The sequence below is a fragment of the Rattus norvegicus genome, chromosome 4 (genome assembly GCF_036323735.1).
Source record: "Rattus norvegicus strain BN/NHsdMcwi chromosome 4, GRCr8, whole genome shotgun sequence".
Lineage (NCBI taxonomy): Eukaryota > Metazoa > Chordata > Mammalia > Rodentia > Muridae > Rattus > Rattus norvegicus.
In genome coordinates, this window is record NC_086022.1 from 159237557 (window position 1) to 159256570 (window position 19014).

At 53.8% G+C, this 19014-nt stretch overlaps 2 protein-coding genes and 1 non-coding gene across 5 annotated transcripts; all 3 read right to left on the minus strand.

Moving 5' to 3' along the window:
* Window positions 1–5: 5 nt before the first annotated feature.
* On the minus strand, window positions 6–1667 carry Grcc10 (gene rich cluster, C10 gene). Of its 2 annotated transcripts, none has more exons than XM_006237325.5 (3): window positions 1291–1667; window positions 893–1069; window positions 6–339 (listed from the first exon to the last, which is right to left on the minus strand). In XM_006237325.5, the coding sequence occupies exons 1-3, from the start codon at window positions 1340–1342 to the stop codon at window positions 254–256; spliced, it is 315 nt and encodes a 104-aa protein (XP_006237387.1). In that variant the 5' UTR covers window positions 1343–1667; the 3' UTR covers window positions 6–253. The 2 variants fall into 2 exon arrangements, with proteins under 2 accessions (XP_006237387.1, NP_001185654.1); NM_001198725.1 differs by having other exon boundaries at window positions 6–236; window positions 1291–1641.
* LOC120102610 (U7 small nuclear RNA) lies at window positions 1591–1652 on the minus strand. Its single transcript, XR_005504241.1, has one exon. It is a non-coding gene; the product is annotated as a U7 small nuclear RNA (small nuclear RNA).
* Window positions 1668–3016: 1349 nt separating the features above from the next.
* Window positions 3017–16822, minus strand: Atn1 (atrophin 1). Of its 2 annotated transcripts, none has more exons than NM_017228.3 (10): window positions 16688–16822; window positions 10352–10519; window positions 10066–10203; window positions 9837–9950; window positions 6619–8615; window positions 6252–6474; window positions 5316–6012; window positions 4171–4314; window positions 3690–3870; window positions 3017–3557 (listed from the first exon to the last, which is right to left on the minus strand). In NM_017228.3, the coding sequence occupies exons 2-10, from the start codon at window positions 10376–10378 to the stop codon at window positions 3524–3526; spliced, it is 3555 nt and encodes a 1184-aa protein (NP_058924.2). In that variant the 5' UTR covers window positions 10379–10519; window positions 16688–16822; the 3' UTR covers window positions 3017–3523. The 2 variants fall into 2 exon arrangements, with proteins under 2 accessions (NP_058924.2, NP_001381275.1); NM_001394346.1 differs by lacking the exon at window positions 16688–16822 and adding an exon at window positions 16376–16524.
* Window positions 16823–19014: the final 2192 nt, after the last annotated feature.

Consider the following 19014-nt stretch of genomic DNA (forward strand, 5'->3'; position numbering starts at 1 on the left):
AAAGGTTTAGCCACAAGCACATTTATTATCCTCTGGAACACAAGGGCCTCCTTCATAGCAGCGGCACACAGAAAAGAATCAATCTCAGGAGGCAGCCACACTGCTTCCGGAAGCAGGCCCGTGGGGTGGTAGTGTCATGGGTGGCAGGAACAAGGCCTTTAGCTTGCCTGACAGGCTGGCAATCTCAGGATCCTGGGCTTCGTAAGACTTGACCAGGCGGGCAAACTTAAGGACACCTGCAAGAAGCAGCGAGTCATCTCACAATGCTGGAGACCAGTGTGTGGAGGCAGGCAAGGGGGCTCCTGAGAGTAGGAGATCTCCTTGTAGTCAGGCAAGCATCTGCAAAGGGGGACACACGCCGATGTCCTGCAGGGCTTCAACGAACCCCTCCCGGGTTTTCACTAGGCACAACTGGATGCAGTATGGAAAAGCCCTAAAACAGTTGGCACTGCCTTTAATACCAGCACTCCGGAGGCAGAGGTAGATGGAGAATCTCTGAGTTCGAGACCTGCGTGGTCTACAGAACGAGTTCCAAGATAGCCAGGGCTTTGGGCTTAAGAGCCAGAACTTTTTTGTTGTTGTTTGTTTTTCAAGACAGGGTTTCTCTGTGTAGCCTGACTGTACCGGAACGCCTCACCCTACAGACCGAGGCTGGCTTCGAACTCAGAGATCTGCCTGCTTCTGCCTCCTAAATGTCGGGATGAAAGGCGCATGACAGCACTGCCTGGTTTCAAGAGTCAGAACATTTTAGGCCGGGCTTAAGTATAGTCCCAGAGCTGTGAGTGGCAATGTTTGCTGTGACTGCCGCCCTGCGGCGAGAAAGAAATCGACCCAGGAGCCATCATGCGCCCCACCCCCAGTCCATTCCATCGCCCTTCCCTGTAGGACCCACCTTCCCCGTCGCAGCTGAAGCCATAGGCTTTAATAACCTCCTGCTGGATCTGTGTGGCTACAGGCAGCACGAATTGCAGCATCTTGCCCATATCGTTGCACGCATTGTCTCTAGCCTCGTCCATACGCACGGCGTTCTCTGGGGCCGAGAACGCTTGGATCACCTCCGCCAAGACCACTGCGAGACCGAAGCATCCCAGAGAGGTCCGCGGAGGACGGCGGGCGAGCCCAGAGAAGGGGAGAGCCAGGGAATTAGTGGACCGAGGCCTGCTTATCTGGAGGATAAGCTCGTCCTCCCAACCCTTCGCCCTAATGGGCAAGGGCCCCACTTGGAGAAGGAACGAATAGTACTGCGCCCTCCCCCCAGAAGACGGCCCACGCCCAGACTAGGCTCCTCACCCTTGGCCTGCTCTGCGCTCAGAGCCGCAGGCTGAGCCGAGGCGGACGCCATAGGACGCCACTCGGTGCTTGAATAGTGTGAACACTGAGATCCGGAGGAGCCTGCAGCCAGCCGCCTCCCCCACGGCTGCGGACCTGTGGAGGCAGAAAGGAAGCTGTATTGCAGGAGGCGGAAGTTCCCGAGCGTGAATCTAGCACACGCGTACTTCCTAGGAAACTAGAGTGGGCCGAAAGCCCCCAGCCCCATAGCTCGGCGAGGACAGTAACTACTTGCTGATATTAGAAACCAGTCAGGTTGGGAGGGGTTTTCCGACCGAAGTCAGAAAACCTACTAGACAAATTCTAAAAGAGCTGTAACACTTGGCGGAAGCTATGCAGTAGCGAGCCAGGGAAGGACGTCAACTCCACTTTTGGTGAGGGTGAGATCAGGGTGCCATTTCCACATCCCTCCACCAATATATGAATCATAAAGCATACTTTCTTATTCAGTTCGGTAAATAATATTCTAAAAGTCTACTAAAACCAGTCATTTCTTGAGTTTGTGACCACTTAATAGGACTATGCAAATGACTCAATGCTGATTGGCTGAAAACAGCCAATCACAGCCCCTTCGTTGTTAAGAGGGAAAAAAAGAGCTTCTCAAGAATAAGAGCTAGGAGAGCAAAAGCCGCCGTGAACTGATCTTACGGTAGTGGTAGGCGAAATGGCTCGATGGCTTGTATTCTTTTTTTTTTTTTTTCTCTTTTCTCTTTTTTCGTTTTTCCGGAGCTGGGGACCGAACCCAAGGCCTTGCGCTTGCTAGGCAAGCGCTCTACCACTGAGCTAAATCCCCAACCCCGATGGCTTGTATTCTTGTCTTTACAAGTTTTTGTCACCCATCCTCTCCTCTCACACTACAAGGACTCTGGAACCTCAAGCCCTACCTGGCATGGTGCCACACTTCTGTGATACCAGCACAAAAACTGAGAGGAAGTTCAAGGCTAGCTTGGACTCCATGGCCCTGCTTTGCTCAACCTACTTGGCAATTCCTAACTTTCCTAATTCAAGCTACAGGGGACCCAACACCTTCTGGCCTCTTTTGAGGCCTTGCATTCCTAAGCAGAGACATGAACCCACACACCTAATTAGAAATAAATCTTTTAAAAATAAATCTTATTGGCCTCCTGGTTACACAATTTAACTGTTTCAAAATCATTTATAAACTATTGCCACGGAAAGGGAGTCAGATCTCTGAAATTCTGTCTCTGGAGCACTCTGGTGGCAGGGATGTACTCCCAAGGTCTGAGTAGGTAGATTTGGTTATGCTTACTGTGAACCTATTCTTGCTCTGAAAGGCCTCAAGGGCCTTAACTCCCCAATCCAAAGGTCTAGGATGGGCGCCCCATGAGTAATTCTGAGATTCCAAGACCAAGAAGAGCCTTGTCAGGCTAAAGAGTGGCTCAGTGGTTAAGAGCAGACTGCTCTTCCAGAGGTCCTGAGTTCAATTCCCAACAAACACATGGTGGCTCACAGCCATGTGGAATGGGATCCGATGCCCTCTTCTGGTGTGCTTCATGCAAGTGTAAAATAAATGAATAAAAAATTTAAAAAAAAGAACCTTGTCCAACTCATCTGTTTCCATAAGGAAACCCCATCCATCCCTCCACACTTGCCCTACAACCACCAGACCTCTCAGCCTACCCACCCCAACCACCCCCTCCCAGATAAAAAACACAGCACAGACACATTCCTGGGGCACCGTGAGGATGTTTTTGTTGGGATGTTTTGGTCAGGATGTTTTTAAAGAGCATCATATAGATATTTATATATATAAATTATTAATGTGGGACGGGCAAGGGGCACATATCGCCGAGGGGGTGCACACACAGGGATGGGGCAGGGGCAGCACACAATGCTACGCAAAACAGCCACATCTAACAGATGAAAAAAATCACACCAACGGGTTAGGGGAGGAGCAGTGGCCACCAAGGATTGGGCATACAGAAGAAAAGCAGGGGATGGGAGGAGGGACCTGGTCCAAGATACTGTCCACTTTCTGTCCCCACCCTTGCCACTTCCCCGGGCCCTGACCTTGTCTGTCCCTTCTTCCCTCCCTCCCTCTGCCCGGCTGCAGAAGCTCTGCAAGTGGGCAGCACCCTGTCCTCGGCTTGGGGGTGGGATGGGGTCAAAAGGTCGGGGGTGGTCCTCCAAGGTCTGGATGAAGGAGCAGTGGGTGCTGTCTGGATGGCAGGTTCTACAGCGGCTTGTCACTCTCCTTCTTCAGGTGACTAGGTAAGAAGCAAGGCAGAGATGAGACAGACAGCAGGCTTCCCCCTCCAAAGGGCCTGGCGTCCTCTTGGACCACACCCATAACCCACTTCCCTTGTGCTGGGGGTTGGGGTGGGGGCAGCCTGGAGTACCTGTAGTAGTCCTCCTGGGCAGGCAGCGGCACGCTGTGCAATGGGTGATGAGCGTGCAGCCACTGTTGCTGTTCCAGTGCCAAGCGCTGCAGCTCGGCTGACTGTGCGTGCATGGCCTGCAGCTGATGGGCGGCTGACATTGGCGCAGATAGAGAGGCCGGTAGGTCCCGGTAAGGGGCAGCTGTGAGAAGCCATAGCAGTAAGTGATTGCTGCGTGGGGACGGACGATCAGCCATTTTCCAGACAGAGGAAGCTAAGGCTAAAATGTAAAGTTACGCCACCTATCCTACCCACTGCCTGCCTGTGGTGGAACGGAATCAGCCCTAGCACTGGAGGCTCCTTTAGAAGAACCTCAGTTCTCTACTTCGACTGTAGCTGCTCACATCTCTCTCCAGACTCCACTTGGCCTGCTCCACCACCCAAGTTCCTCTGTTCTGGTCTTTCCTCACTTGAGCCTCCCTATCCCCACCTCCATCCTTACCAAAGAGCTGGTGACGAAGAACTTCGTTCTCGTGCAGAGGGTGAGGAAGAAGGGGATTAGGGAGGGTCCCAGCTGGGTAGGGGATCCGGGTAAGGTGAGACCCTGAGGCCAGGGGGTCAATGAGAGGGTGCACCGAGGCGGAGGCTGGAGGGCAGAGAAGAGGAAGGTGTCACCGGGAGGCAGGGTTGGGGACAACCATGCATTGGGGTGGAGGGATCTAGCCTGTGAAGAGACAGACATGAGGATCCAAAGCAGAAGCAAGGTGAAACAGAGGGGCTGGACCCTCTGAGATGGCCAGAGCGGCTGGAGAAGAGACACGGAAGACTGAAGACAGGATACTACAGAGTGGATAAGCAAAGACTGGATGGGTCTGAAGAGATGGAGGATAGGGTCAGGGAACGATTCTTGTCTTTTAAGTTTAAGAAATATAACAGGGACTATTAGGAGCTGGTACAAGTATGAGCACAGTGAGATAGATAAAAACGCCAAAAGCCGGGGCTGGGGATTTAGCTCAGTGGTAGAGCGCTTGCCTAGCAAGCGGAAGGCCCTGGGTTCGGTCCCCAGCTCCGAAAAAAAGAAAAAACAAAAAACAAAAACAAAACAAAACAAAAACAAAAAAAAAAAAAAACGCCAAAAGCCCCTGTTCTGTATACTTACTAAACAAATAAATAAACGCTCTAGCAAGGGAGCCGGGTGAGAAGAATCAAGGAATTCAAAGTGAACGGCTGAGCCAGCCAGGCAGTGTTCTGGGCTCTAAGCTACAGTAAGACAGGGGTAACCTCATTATTGCCTATGGCAGTTACAGAGACTTCCCTAAATGGTTCTGAACCTACGGATGGGCAGAAACACAGAAGATGCAAGGAAAAGGAGATGCCGGCAACAAACAAAGAAACAGGAGCACAGGTATGTGAAGGGGATGGAAGGGTATAAGGTAAGAGGAAGGTGGTTATTCAAAAGGCTCCATATTGGTCTGCTATCGCCGATATAAGGCTAGGGTATGAGTAGGGCATGAGACAGTGTGAAGGGAAGCCAAGGAAGCAAAGATCAGAAGAGTAATCTCAGAAGAGGGGAATTCTGGCCGGAGGAAGGGAAGAACGTTACGGTATGGGGGGAGCCACACTGCGAAGCAGGAAACAGGGTCTTACCCGCATGGATGGCATCCTGCTGGTGCAGGTGTAGGTGAGAGTGGATGTGGGAGTGCTGGTGATGATGGGGAGTCACGTTGAGCATCTGCAGCCGGGCTAGTGGGTCATTGCCCAGGGCTGCCACCCTTTCTGCATGCTGCCTTTCAGCTGCCAACCGCTCAGCATAAGACATGTCAGGACGCAGGGCTGGCCCAGCTGCCAGCGCTAGCCGTTCTCGTTCCAGGGGCCCCAGGCTCGGATGAAAAGGGAAAGGATGCAGGCCAGGTGGCCCAGGTTGTAGAGCCAGGCCCCCGTGTCGGGGGAAGGGATCCAGGCCTGGCCCGGGGACCCCATGTAGGGGTTCCAGCTCACTAGGTTTCACCTCAAAGCCAGGCTTGAGCCGGTCACGGAGGTCACGTTCACGGGCTTCCCGCTCCCGTTCTCGGGCAGCTGGGTCGCTGCTGTACAGGGCTGGGACATTGTAACCCAGAAGCCCCGGGTCCACTGCCCCCAAGGGCACATAGAATGGGTGGTTGCGATTGCCAGGAGACATGACATGAGGTCGGGCGTATTCACTGAGAGTGCGCAGGGCTGGAGTATCAGGACCCAGGTAAGGGGGCACGGTAGCCACAGCGCTGCCAGGTTCAAAGGGAGGCCGATGGGGCACTGGACCCAGGGACGGGCACTCCACTGGAGCACGGCCCTCCTGGGCCAATTTCTGCAGAATATAGATAGAAGTGGAATCAAAATAACAGACACGGACAAGCTATTCACCCCAGGTTGCCCATCTGTCCCAGCGGTCCAAAGTCAAAAGGCTTCATCCCACCCATCCTCCCACTGTCTGGAAACCTGAGCTTTCTGGGCTGCAGCAGCTCCTCCCCTCCGCCAGGTGGCGTAGCGACCAGCGGCGCAACCCCGGGACCCGGAGAGGCGCGGCGCACCTTGTGACGCACTCACCACACTGCGCTCCAGCTCGCGCTCTTTCTCGCGCTCGCGCTCCTTCTCACGTTCCCGCTCGCGCTCGCGCTCTTTTTCTTCGCGCGCGCGCTGCTCGGCCTCGCGCCGCACTTTCTCCACCAGGTCCGCGCGCTTCTTGGCCAGCTTGGATCCCTCCAGCGGCACAAAGTACAGGTCGCTGCGCGCGCACGAGTTGAAGCCACGGTCCAGGTGCTTATTGAACCTGCCGGGCGCAGACCTGTGAGCCTCAAAAGCAGTCCCCACCGGCTTGTCTCTAAATCCAGAACTACGCTGGACGTGAACGCAAAGCCCCTTCATCTAGAGCGTCCAGACCCACCCCAACTCAAGCCCACCCTAGGCTGCTCACCTGGCTGACTGGCTGGCATGGCTAGGCACGTCCACCACCTTAGGAGGGGGCGAGGGGCTGCGAGCCGGAGGCACCGGACTCTCGGGGGTTTCATACTCTTCAGCTGGTTCCTGTTTGATCTGCGTGGCAGTCAGGGGCGGCCCTGTAGTCGGGGCCGCGGGTGGTGGAGGCAGAGATGACAAACTTGAAGGCCCCGCGGGTGGTAGGGGCCCCGGCCCCACGGTGGGTGAACCTGGCTTGAAGGTCCCTGGGCCTGCTGGCGGAGAGGTGCCTCGATAGCCAGGTGGGGTCCCTGTTCTGAAGGACGGTGGTGACCCTGGCTTGTATCCAGGCGGGGTGGCTGTCTTGTAGGACCCTGGGGATGGGGCTCTCTTGCTGTACTGAGGGGGGCCAGGTGGTGAGGCTGTCTTATAACCTGCTGGCGAGGAAGCCACGGTGGCGATGACAGTGGAAAGAGTAGCTGAGGAGGTGGTGATTGGAGGAACTGGTGGGAAGGGGTAGGATGCCCCTTGGGGGCCCTGGGATGAAGAAGGGTGTGAGCATGAATAGGCGGCTTGAGACGAAGACCCGGAAGAGTTGGAAGAAGAAGAAACCGGGGGACCATTGGGACCTGCTTGGCTATAAGACACCTGGCCATGAGACGGAGGCAGGTGTGCTGGCCCTGGTGGGTAGGGCCTCAAAGACCCCAGGGAGGGTGACATGTTGTAAGGGTGTGCATGGTGGGAGTTACTGCTCTCTAGGGGGTGAGGATATGCCCCAGGTGGAGGGGGCCCAGAGTTTCCATGATGATGTTGTTGCGGCTGTGGCTGTGGCTGTGGCTGTGGCTGCTGCTGCTGCTGGTGATGGTGATGTGCAGGGGCTGGCGGGTGGGCTGTGGATTGACCCCCGGTAGGAGGGAAAGGGCCCGGATGAGTGTTGTTGTTGGGCAAGAGGCGGCCATAAGGAGGAGGAGGAGGTGGGCCCTGGCTCCACACAGCCTGGGATGGGAGAGAAGGCTGGGTGTACTTGGGTGGCTGATTAGAGACAGACATACTTGTTGGTGGGGGGAAGGAGTGAGGGTAACTGGGCAGGGTCTGGGAAGCTGGGTACTGGGAGGTGGCGGCGGAGGAACTAGAAGACGCTGCAACAGAGCTACTGGAGCAGGATGAATACGGGTACCGCATTGGGGGCCCAGGAGCGGAGGAAGAAGCCGGGGGTAAAGGGTGGGGAGAGGGGGCCAGGGTTGGGCCCTTCTCTGGGCCAGGAGGAAGTCCACTCATACCCTGCCCCATGGCATGGGGAGAGGGCAGATGCCCAGGGATTGGCTGAGCCCCCATGCCAGGAGGAGAGGCTGAGGCATTGTTGAGGGGTCTCAGGGCAGGTGGAGGAGGCAGGTTTGGTGTCACGTGGGGGAAAGTAGCTGGTGGTGGAGCAGAAGGTAAGTTCCCAGCACCCACTGGAGTATTGGGGGGCTTTGCTGGAGGAGCGCCACTGGCCCCAGAGCTTGATATTGGAATTGGGGTAGTGGGTGGGGGGTGCTGCTTGCCCCCACTAGGGGGACCCACTGAGGAGGCGGCTGCTCCCCCTTTGGGACCCATGGGGGGTCCAGATAAAACACCTCCACCAGCACTCCCAGGGTAGAGCTGTGGGTGTGGGGGAGGAGCTCCAGGAGGTGGGCCCTGGAATAACCGAGATGTGGGGGGCTCCATTGGAGCATGATATCCAGTAGGCGGCACAGAAGGGTGCGGTTCAAAGCCAGACTCTGGCTGTCGGGGAATGCTGTCTGGTGGTGGAGGGGAAGGAGGAAAGAGTGGAGGTGGGTGGTAGGGGCGAGCCGGGCCCTGGGACAGGCCAGAGGATGAATCCGAGTCATTTTCCACACTGCCAGGGCTGTAGATGCTGGGGGATGTGCTTCGGTTGTCCTGGTCTATATCTCTAGGGTCACTGCTGCCGTCATCGTTGATGCTGCGGCCATCTAAGCTGTCCAGATCCGAGGGAGACTGTGGGCGCGGAAGCTCCTGCAGTGGGGGGAAGGGCTACATTCCCTCTCTTCCTCTACCACCTTCCCAGTCACTCCTTCCCTCAGTACTGCTGCGCTAGTGACAGGCAGGCTCCTCAAGGCCTTCGGTCATCTAGCACCTCCCTCCCTCTCCCACATCTCAGCTGCTCCCTAATAGTCAGTGTGCTTCCCGCCTGGTCAATCACTGGACCGTCAGGTGTCCATCTCCAACACTGTCCCTTCACAGCTGACTGCAGACAGCCGCCATGTGTGCCTCTCCTCTCATCTCAGGTATTGTTTGGCTATCCCCAAATGCGGCTTAGTTTCTCTCTCTCTCTCTCTCTCTCTCTCTCTCTCTCTCTCTCTCTCTCTCTCTCAGATTTTATTTACTTATTTTTATTTTATGTGCTTTGGTGTTTTGCCTGCATGTATGACTGTATGAGGGTATTGGTTGGATTCCCCTGGAACTGGAGCTATAGACAGTTGTGAGTTGTGGGTGTTGGGAATTGAACCCAGGTCCTCTGAAGAACAGAGTGCTCAACTGAAGAGCCATCTCTCCAGGTGTCCCCCCATCCCCCTTTGTTAAAGACTGTTTAAGATAACCTAGGCTAATATCCAACTTAACCATGTAGCACAAGATAACCATGAATTTTCTTGGGGTGGGGTTGGTTTCTTTGAGATAAGGTATCTCTGTGTGGCTCTGGCTGTCCTGGTAAACTTACTCTGTAAGGCCAGGCTGGTCTCGAATGAACTCAAGAGATTTGTCTGCCTTTGCTTCCCTGGTGCTAGGACTAAAGGCTTGCACTACCACTGCCTACCTGACCTTGAATTTTTATTTTCCTAAGTCCATCTTCCGAATGCTAGGATGAGAGATGTGCACCGCCAAGCCCAGCTTTAGATGTTACGTGCTGGGACTCAGCACTATGTACTAAGCAAAGCACTCCACAAAGTGAGCTACCCAGCCTCGTCTCTGCATTCCCCTTAAAGCTTTTGTTCTTCCCATAAAGGAGGCTTCGCTGCCCCACCCACCCACCCTTCCAATGCCCTTTGGCCCAGTCTTATTATGGTATACTGTTCTCACAGAAGTTTCACAAGTTCTCTATTATACACAGGACCACTCAAATAAGCACCAAGACAGGGTTTTAGATCTAAGCAGAGAGCAGAGCGGGAATGGTGCACAAGAGAAGTTTGCAGAAAGAACCGTCAGAACACAGGCCACGATGGCTGCAAGGTCTCTCACCTCGGTCTTGGTCTTTTTGGGCGCACTGGTCTCTTCGCTTTCACTCTCTGAGATCTCCTCGCTCCGGCCCTGCTTGTTGGCTTTTGGGGTAGAGGTCTCCTCTACTCGGGCCTTCTGTTATGGAAAAGAGAACATTCCTTCTATCTCAAGCCTCTGCCATACCTGAAGCCCCCCAAACACCCCTCAGCTGTAGTGCCATGCATCCTGTGGAGACCAGAGGACAGAGTACCTTGGCTGTCTGCCTGGATTTCTCGGCTTTGCCATCACTGCTGGACGTGCTGACCCCTCCAGGGGAGGCCCGGCCCCTCGATCTCAGCTCTTCCCGGGGCCCGGGGGCCTCTTTCTTCCGTCCACTCCTCATTGACATCTGAGAGCAGGATAGATGCAGGTAATGTCTTCTATAGCACCCACCTTTAGGCTCTATGCTGCTGCTGTTCTCTGCTTCGAGCCCTTCTCCCTAGCTTCCCCGCCCCTGCCCTTGATCTGCCATCCTGCTTACGGTTGTTTGCACTCACCGAGTCTTTATTCTGTCGTGTCTTCATTCTTCAAGCTGTGGAGCCCCCATTCTCCTCTGCCTGGGCAGCTGAATACAGAAACTTGTCTGCCGCACCCCAAGCTCCCCACAGCTGTGACCGGGGAAGCAGTTGTAGGCACGTGGTACTTGCCGGGTGTTCTCAGGGAATCTGTTAGGAAAAGGCATCAGCTTCTTCATATTGTCGCCGAAACAGTAGGGGCCTGAGGAAGTGGCATTGAGTCCTCAGGCAGACCACAAGAGGCTACCTCAGCCAAGGGAAGGAGATTCTTACAATATGATCCCCTTCATCTCTAGGGAACACAGAATGCCCAGAGGTACCTATGAGCTTCAACCTCACTAACACACAGCTGGATTTTACCCTTCGCAAGCCCTGGAGAGTTTTCTGTGGCCTGGTGTGGTGGTCGATGCCCGGACTGCCAACTCAGAAGACTGCTGTGGGCATCACACACTCAAGGCCAACTCAGAAGACTGCTGTGGGCATCACACATTCAAGGCCAGCCTAAACTAAACAACAAGCTCCCATCTAGAAAGCAAAACAAAACGTTTGTCTATGCATGAGTACAAATTTCAAACAAGCACAAAGAATTGAGGCTGAAGTATTAGTTTGCTGAGTATCTCCTTGTGTCAAGCGCTTTACATAGTGATTTCAGCAACATCTCCAACATACTCTAAAGTGGGCATAAGTAATGGACCTGAGGCTCGAAGACTGTAACAGTGACCTGCCCTGCCTTCCACAGGGAAGAACAATGATCCCCGCAACAAAGCCAGAACCAAGCCCTCGGCAAATCTGACTTCAAAGGCCACACTCGCTTCTCTGAAACTCTCCTCAGAAGTAGGAGAGAATTCTAAGAAGACCTAGATCAGTCACACAGATAAGAACCTCTTTTTTCACACCAGATGATGCAGAAGAACACCCCATCTATGATCCCCAGCTGCAGTCTCACCAACACCAACCCCAAATCTGGGCGTCTTCAAAACTGCAGAACCTTTTAGACAGCCTTAAGATGTATTGTCTGGTAGGTGGTCTTTTCCACTTCCAGGTTTTCTGTTGCATTTAATCAACCTGGACTGACAAAATTTGGGAGGAAAAATTCCAGAAAGTTCCAAACAAAGTTTGAATCTGCTACATGGTCACCACCCTGCTCCATCTATAAGAATGAATGATGTGTGGGCATAAGCTGCCACAGTGCCCCACCTTCTCACAAGCCCTAGGTCCCCCTCCAGTGTCTGCCGTTCAACCACTGTTCACCTTCTGTGCACGACATGTCTACAATGTTTGTAACCCCAGCCTTGAATACGTCAACTCTATCAGATATTCACATGAAATCTACATACATTGCTATACATGATCTACAGCTGATTTATAGAACACGGAAGTGTGTGCAGGTATGTGTAGATGCAGGGACTTGAGTATGTGTTCATTTTGGTGTGTGTGTAGTGTATTAAAACAAATCCCCCAGATAGCAAGGGATGATTATAAGTATTTCCTGTGCTTAAAAGATATGTCGGGGTTGGGGATTTAGCTCAGTGGTAGAGCACTTGCCTAGCAAGTGCAAGGCCCTGGGTTCGGTCCCCAGCTCCGAAAAAAAAGAACCAAAAAAAAAAAAAAAAAAAAAAAAAAGATATGTCAAAGCACTCACATTCTCCAGATTCAAAATAAGCTGACTGACTGAAGGGAGAGGTATGCAGATGCTATGATATATGCGTGGAGGTCAGAGGTCAACTTGTAAGAGTCACATCCCCTCCCACCATGTGGGACCCAGGGATCAAACTCCAGTTGTCAGGCTTTATGGCAAGTGCCTTTACCCATGAGCCATCTCACCAACCCAACTCAACTATTTTCAAACAGGGTTTCTCTGTGTGGGGCTGCCCTTGAACTCGGACATCCACCTGTCTCTGCCTCCCCAGTGCTAGGGTTAAAGGTGTGCACCACCTCAGCCTGGCCCAACTCAAAATATTTTAAAACTACAAAAAGACAATATACCGGTAAACATACAGTGTAGACTCACAGACTTTAACCTCATCCTCTCACTTGGCACCGACACCTTACCTATCGTATCTAGCAGTAAAAACATGGCTACCATCATCTATCTGTGTCTCCAGGGTCAGCCATTCTCATCTGGACTTCGACGACTGCTCCTCCAGCCTTCACTCCCTGAGTGCTGGGATTATAGGCTTACTTGGTGTTGCGCACTGAAACCATGCCAGGCCAGCACACTCAACTGTAGCTCCGGCCCCCTGGTTTTGAATTTAATTTTCTAGGTATGAATGCTTGCCTGAAGGCATGTGTGCCGGGCGTGCGCCTAGTTCCCGTGGGGGTCAGAAGAGGACAGCGGACTCGTTGGAACTTGAGTTAGGATGTGTGAGCTATCTATCATGTGGGTGCTGGGAACTGAACCTGGGTCCTCTGCATGAACAACAAGTGCTGTAAAGCACTGAGCCATCTCTCTGGTCCCCTTTTCACCCCTCTCTTTCTCTTTAACTCCTCTGAGACAGGATCTTACTATATAGACTAGACTGGGCTTGAATTCAACAGATATCTGCTTGCTTCTGCCTCCTGAGAGCTGCGATTAAAAGCGTGTGCCACCAAGCCCCAGCCTGTAAGATAGTTTAAGAGCAAGAAATGCAATTGTCATAGTTTTCTTTTTTATACTTTCCACTAATGTCATCATGTATACACACAGGAGGTCTGGTTCTTGTTTGAGACACTCTGCACCTTGTGCTGGCTACAAACTCAGGATCTCCTATCTCAGCTTCCCAGGAGCACGTGACCCAGTCCAGTGTATTACTGTCAATGACCTTTAAACTATTGTCAATGACCTTTAAACCAAGCGAATGTAGGTAGACTTTTTTAGTTGTTATTGTTTTGGGTTTTTTGAGGCAGGGTCTCAAGTGTTGAAATTACTGGCGTACCCTGGTGAAAACAGTTTACCTACTTGTTCTGAGTTGGGAGATACAGGTAAATGACATTTTTACATGTAGTTTCTCTAAGGAATACAATGTAATTACTCTTTGCCCAACACCACCAAACAATATTGAGGCGGGCAATGAGGGAGGAGTGAGTCTAATCTTACAAGGAAACTTAAATACTTATCCTTAAGGGGCACAAAATGGATGGGACAGAGCCCCAAGTCCAAACTTGCAACTGATGCTTGGCCCAGTAAACCAGTGTACTTCAACTATAGCTATAACCACACTTTCTAGTTAGCTTGTGGATTGGTTTTAGCACAGTATCCACGACACACTTCTGTAATCCAGCACTGGAGAGGTGAAGGCAGGACCCCTGGTGAATAGCAAGTTCATGTTTAGTCCAAGTTTCATGAAATCCTCTCAAAACACAGAACTACAGATGGAAAAACAGGAGGAGGGAGAGGCAGCAAATGTCCAAAGAATAGCACCGAACAAAGAGGATACCGGTGACAAGGGTAACAGACATGACCACCTGTGGCTGGCTTCCTGATCAGGCCCCGACCCGTCTCCTCCCATCCCAGAACCTGCTCACCAAGCCAGTTTGGATCCTAAGAGACCCAAAAGGTCAAAAAATACAACAAAGTTCCTTGGAGAACAGGGCAGTCACTGAGCCTTTCTTACCTTTTTTAATCAGCTGAAATCTGATAGAAAAACAGTGTTCAGTGGGGCGGAAGTTCCTGGGATAAAGATGGGCAGAGGAAGGGATGGGACTGAGGCTGGGGCCAGAGCATAGGTTAAGTCTGAACACAGGTACCGTGGGGCTGTAAAACTAACTGGCCAAATGGCGCTCCATCTTACCTAAAGGCTGCCTTTAACATTTAGAAGCATCTACCGAGGACAGCCACACACATTTTCCTCATTCCCTCCTCACAAAAGGAAAACAAGGAAGGCCAAAACCAGGAAGGCAGGGAAATGAGAAATCAGAAAAGAGTTCATGAGTAGGCAGAGAAAACGGGTGTGGAACAGAGACCCGGGACGAGAGTTCCAGAAGCCCTGGGTTACATCCCCAGCACCTTATAAAACAGGGTGTGGTTCTTGCCTGCAATCTCAGGACTGCAGAGGTAGGGGCAATTTCAAGGTCATTTCCTTAGGCAGTGAGTTCAAGGCCCGTTCTGGATATAAGTCCATCTCAAAACCAAACAAAAACCAGAGATCGCTACTGAAATGAATGACCTGAGTTGGACCATGGGGCCCACATGGCGGAAGAAGAAAACGAACTCAAGTTACCCTCTGACCTCCGAATGTGCACCACAGCACACACACAAATAAATATAATTAAATTAAAAAAAAAAAAAAGAAAGTAAGGAACAAGTCTGCAAATATGACAGGAATGTCAGAAAGTGACCACGTCACAGATTCCCTGGGAAGAGCATAAAGGGTGTGTTTCAGGGTCACCGACCACCCCTCATAATTCTAGATTTGCCAGATTAACAGTCAGAGGAAAGTGACCAAGACATCCACGAGGCACAGACCAGCAGATAACAACGTAGCTCCCTAAGTCCTGTTAGAACCCAGGTCTGTTGAAGGAGCCAGGGGTCATTTCATCATACAATGAAGGTGAAGCTCAAAGATGAGAGAAGTGACTTGCCCAAGGTCATAGAGGAACATGGAGAAGTACACCTGGGTCTCCAGAGCATCCGGCTCTGCTCTAGGCTGTTTCACAGCCCTCCCCTGGGCCACCCTCACCCAGACAGGCATGAAGAACCATGCCATTTCTGTAAGTCCAGAATAAAGGCCAAAGGGCATTTGAATGAAAGGGTCACCCTGAGAAATGACAGGAGAAGAGAGATCCAAAGAGGAATTCAAGAAAATAAAACAGTTCAAAGAATCAACTGTTTATAAGACAGTAAGAGTGGTAGAGACCGACAGAAATTGCCCACGGGGGTATAACTTGGTTTTTTTATTTTGTTTTTGGTTCTGGAGCTCAAATCCGGGGCCTATGTATGCATGCTAAGAAATAACACTACTGAGCTACACCCCCCAGCCCAAGACCACATAGTCTGAACAACAATATTTTCATCTTTCCACCATACCCAGGTAGAGACTGGCAAGAATGACCTGCAAGCAACAGGGTTACTTGTTCCAAAAGACTTCTGGAGGAGAAGGGGTGCACCTCCTCAGGAGACCCCTACTTGGGGCAACACCAGAAATACCTACCAGAGATCTACCGCCCACCAAGGACAAAGCTATAGGCTGACTGAGGCCCAATCTACATACTGAATCCCCACCTATTGGACTCCCCACTGGCTCACTGCCATGACAACTAAATGGATAAAAAAAAGGGCCCCCCAAGAGACCATCCCAGGGGTCCATCTGGCTGCCACTATTACCACCTTAGTTGCCAAAGCAACTCCGACCTTCTCACGGTACCCTCAGGGAAGGGAGCTTTAGAGTAACCCGCCCCAGGCACAAAGGGAGATCTTTGAGATCAAAGCAGTAAGGAAGACCTCCTAGATAGAGCCCAGCTACGGGGCATCCAACGCTTGGGGGTGAGGGCGGAGGTCACAATTCCTTGGAATGCCTATATGATTGCCCAATCCTCTCTTCTTTCCCATCCTCCCAACCTTTCTAATTCCTCCTTCAGAATTGCTGCCTTTCTTATTAGTGTTAGGAGGACTCACACTACTAAGCCTCAGTGGCCCCCTTCACGAAGTAACTAGGTCTGGGATTAGCAAAACAGGGTCAGAGGTGACCGGGAGTGGGGTAAAAGAAAACTGAGTCACAAAAGATACGGCCTTCCCATTTCCACCCCCAGAAAACGTCCGTCTTCAAAAAGATGGGCCTCTCCTGGTTCATCTCCATTCCCCCCCAGGTTCAATTCCCCCCTCTCGGCTACCACAATTCTCCTTTTACCACCTACCACACCCCTTTCCCTGTTCCCACTTCCCTGTTCCTAAAACCCGCAACCCTGGGTTCTGGAACACGGATTCTGGGCCTGTGGGGCTACTGGAGCCTGCACGCCCCACCTCGCTGCCATCTCTCCGATCCGTCCTGCCTTCTCCGCGAACCACCCGCACAGCATCCCCCGGTTTACCTCCGCCAAGTCTCCACCTCGGCGTTCCTCCCCTTTAGGCTCTGGTCCTGGCGACGCTCTGCCCCGTCAGCCCTCCTACCAAGACCCTCCTCCCCCCCACCTCCCGAGCTCGCGACTCCCGGGCCCGCGTCCCTCCTCCGGGCGGCCCCACCCCCTGAGTCCCCAGCCTCGGGCCCGGTCGTGCCCGCAATAAGGGAACGCGACCGGGAAAATAACAAATGGAGGCGGCGGCGGGAGGGGGGACCGGGAGGGTGGGGGCGGGGAGCCGCGAGCCGGAACGGGGCGGCCCGGGCCGGCGGCGGCGGACCTTACCTGCGAGCGGCTCGGGACGGCTGGCTGGCAGCGAGTGCAGTCGAGCTCCGGCGCCTCCCGGGGACGGCGGCGACCACTCCCCGCCCCTCCTTGTTGCGCGGCTTCAGTCGCTGCCGCGGCGGCGGCGGCGGCGGCCCCGGCCCCCCCGGAGGGCGGCCCCCATGCCCGGCTCCCCGCGCAGCCCCGATCGGCTTCTCGTGCTCCTCGCCCGCCCTCCCGCCCGGAACGCGCCGCCCGCCCCCGCCGCGCCGCCCGCCTCCGCCCGCACTCGCGGCCCCGGCGAGGTCCGCGACCCCCGACCCTCCCGCCGCTCGTGCTGCGCGCCCCTAGCCCGCCCCGAGTCCTGCCACCCCAAAACACGTCCTGGCCCGAGGCCCCGGCCGGCGCGGGGCTGCGGGCGGACGGACGGGCTGGGCCGCGCGTCCGGCGACTCGCACAGGAAAGCGGACGGCGGAGGGAGGGCGCTCGGGAGAGGGGGATGGGAGCAGGGAGGAAGAGGGAGAAGGAGGGAGCGCGGAGGAACGGAGGAGAGAGAGGGGCCCGGAGGAGACGCGAGGGAGGGAGCGCGCGGCAGTCGGGGGGCGGAGGATCGGGGAAGGGGAGGCGCCGGGCGAGTTGGCCGAAGCCGGCCGGGGCGCGGAGAGAGAGGGCCTCGCGGCGCAGAGCGTGGGGAGCTCGCGGGCCCCGCGCGGGAGAGGGCTGGGTGGGAGGGGCTGTGGACTCCGAAGGCAGACCTGGGGAGGCTGGAGAAGTTTGGGGACAAGAGGAGCGGTGGCAGGGGTGAAGTAGGTGGAGTTTGGGGGAATACTGAAGTAGAGATTTGGATAATGGGGCTGTATTGGACAGATGGAGAGGAAGGGCAGGAAGCTGAGGCTGGAGGGGTTTAAGAGCTATTTCCGAGAGACTACGATGGAAGTTTGTGGACCTGGGCGGGAAAGGATGAAGAAGACACCCTAAGAGAATGGCGTTTCTGGAAGAGATAAGAGTTTAAGACGGCGATTGGTGTTAAAAAGAATGCAAACCACAAGAATTTGGGAATGATGAAGGGAGGCTGGAGGAAAGTCCAGAGATACTTCTGTGGGAGAGAAGGAAGGCATGAGAGGTCTCAGAAGTGGGGGTGGGGGAGAGCGGCCGCGGGGTCGGTGGGGGGTGGGTGGGACATATGCCCGTTCTAGGGTTTGGGATGGGTTGATAAAACCTGAAGGTGGGGACTTCCAATCCAACTAAGAACTATTTCCTTTGGCAAATACAGTGGAGGAGAATTAATTAGGCCTGGAAGGAAACACAAGATAAATAGGGTCTGCGTGGTATCGTGGTGGGACAGTCAGTGATAGGAAAAGAGAAGAGCTAGAGACAGGGAACACTAGAGGAGTCCAGGAGGGTCCGGGCCCTAGTTTGGAAGAGGTAACTGAGGGGTGGCATCTCACATCTTGGCCCTTCCTTCCCTGGAGTGTCCTTTACTTTCTCAGATCTGAAGTCATTACTTAGCATCTTTGGTCCTGGTCACAGGGTTCCCTATAACAATTGTTGGAATATGGAGGCAGTCCCCAGCATAGCCTACAGCATGCTCCTCCCAACTCTTCTCCAGTCAGCCTGCCTGCCATGCCCAGTCTACAGCCATGAAGTCAGCACCCCCAGCGCCCCACCAGTGCCTTCTTCTGGGTTCCTTGTCTGGCCCCACACCAGCAGCAACATCTCTCAGGACAAAGGACACTAGAGACAGGGTGATTTTTGGCAGCTGAAATTGGGAAGGCTAGAGAAAGGGAGGGAGGCAGGCTGGGAAACAGGAAGAACTGGAGCTGGAGTCTGGATTGGGAGCCCTTAGTACTTCACCAGATTTGGAGTTGGGCTAGGGTACTTGTGGGGGCTAGCATAGCTGTGAGACTGAGTGGGTAGAGTTGGGGGCACTGAATGGGCAGGCAGCCTTTGGGGAAGGGAGGAGATTTGCTTGCGTTGTAGCCACCAAGTAGGTCTTATCCCACCATTCCTTAGGCTAGATTCGGCCAAGCTCTTAAACTTACCCAAAAGCTCTACACAGATTCCAGAGCACTGGGGAAAGCGAGCAAACAGGCTTGCTCCCTCTACTCTCATCGCCCCGCTCTGAAGCCTCTTGCTTCTACAGGGACTCACTTTAACCCCATACCCGTTTGCTTGTCCCCCTCCAGTGCCTCCCAGAAACCAGGCCCCGGACCAGGTCCTCCCCGGTGTACCCTAGCATCCTTTCCTCCGTGCTCGTGCTCGTATACACCCAGCTCCTTTCCTCCACCAGCTGAGTTTGCTCTAAGACTCCTCCTCCCTCCTCCCCTCTCCTCCCCATTGAATTTCCC

Bases quoted from the DNA above. Each gene is read 5' to 3' on its own strand.
- Grcc10 (NM_001198725.1), bottom strand. From the start codon at position 1,342: ATGGCGTCCGCCTCGGCTCAGCCTGCGGCTCTGAGCGCAGAGCAGGCC. The intron at 1,070-1,290 runs GTGAGGAGCCTA...TCGGTCTCGCAG, and splicing joins GAGCGCAGAGCAGGCCAAGG to TGGTCTTGGCGGAGGTGATC. The intron at 237-892 runs GTGGGTCCTACA...TGCTTCTTGCAG, and splicing joins CTTCAGCTGCGACGGGGAAG to GTGTCCTTAAGTTTGCCCGC.
- Atn1 (NM_017228.3), bottom strand. From the start codon at position 10,378: ATGAAGACACGACAGAATAAAGACTCG. The intron at 9,951-10,065 runs GTACTCTGTCCT...TTTCCATAACAG, and splicing joins AATCCAGGCAGACAGCCAAG to AAGGCCCGAGTAGAGGAGAC. The intron at 4,315-5,315 runs GTAAGACCCTGT...TCTGCCCTCCAG, and splicing joins GCAGGATGCCATCCATGCGG to CCTCCGCCTCGGTGCACCCT.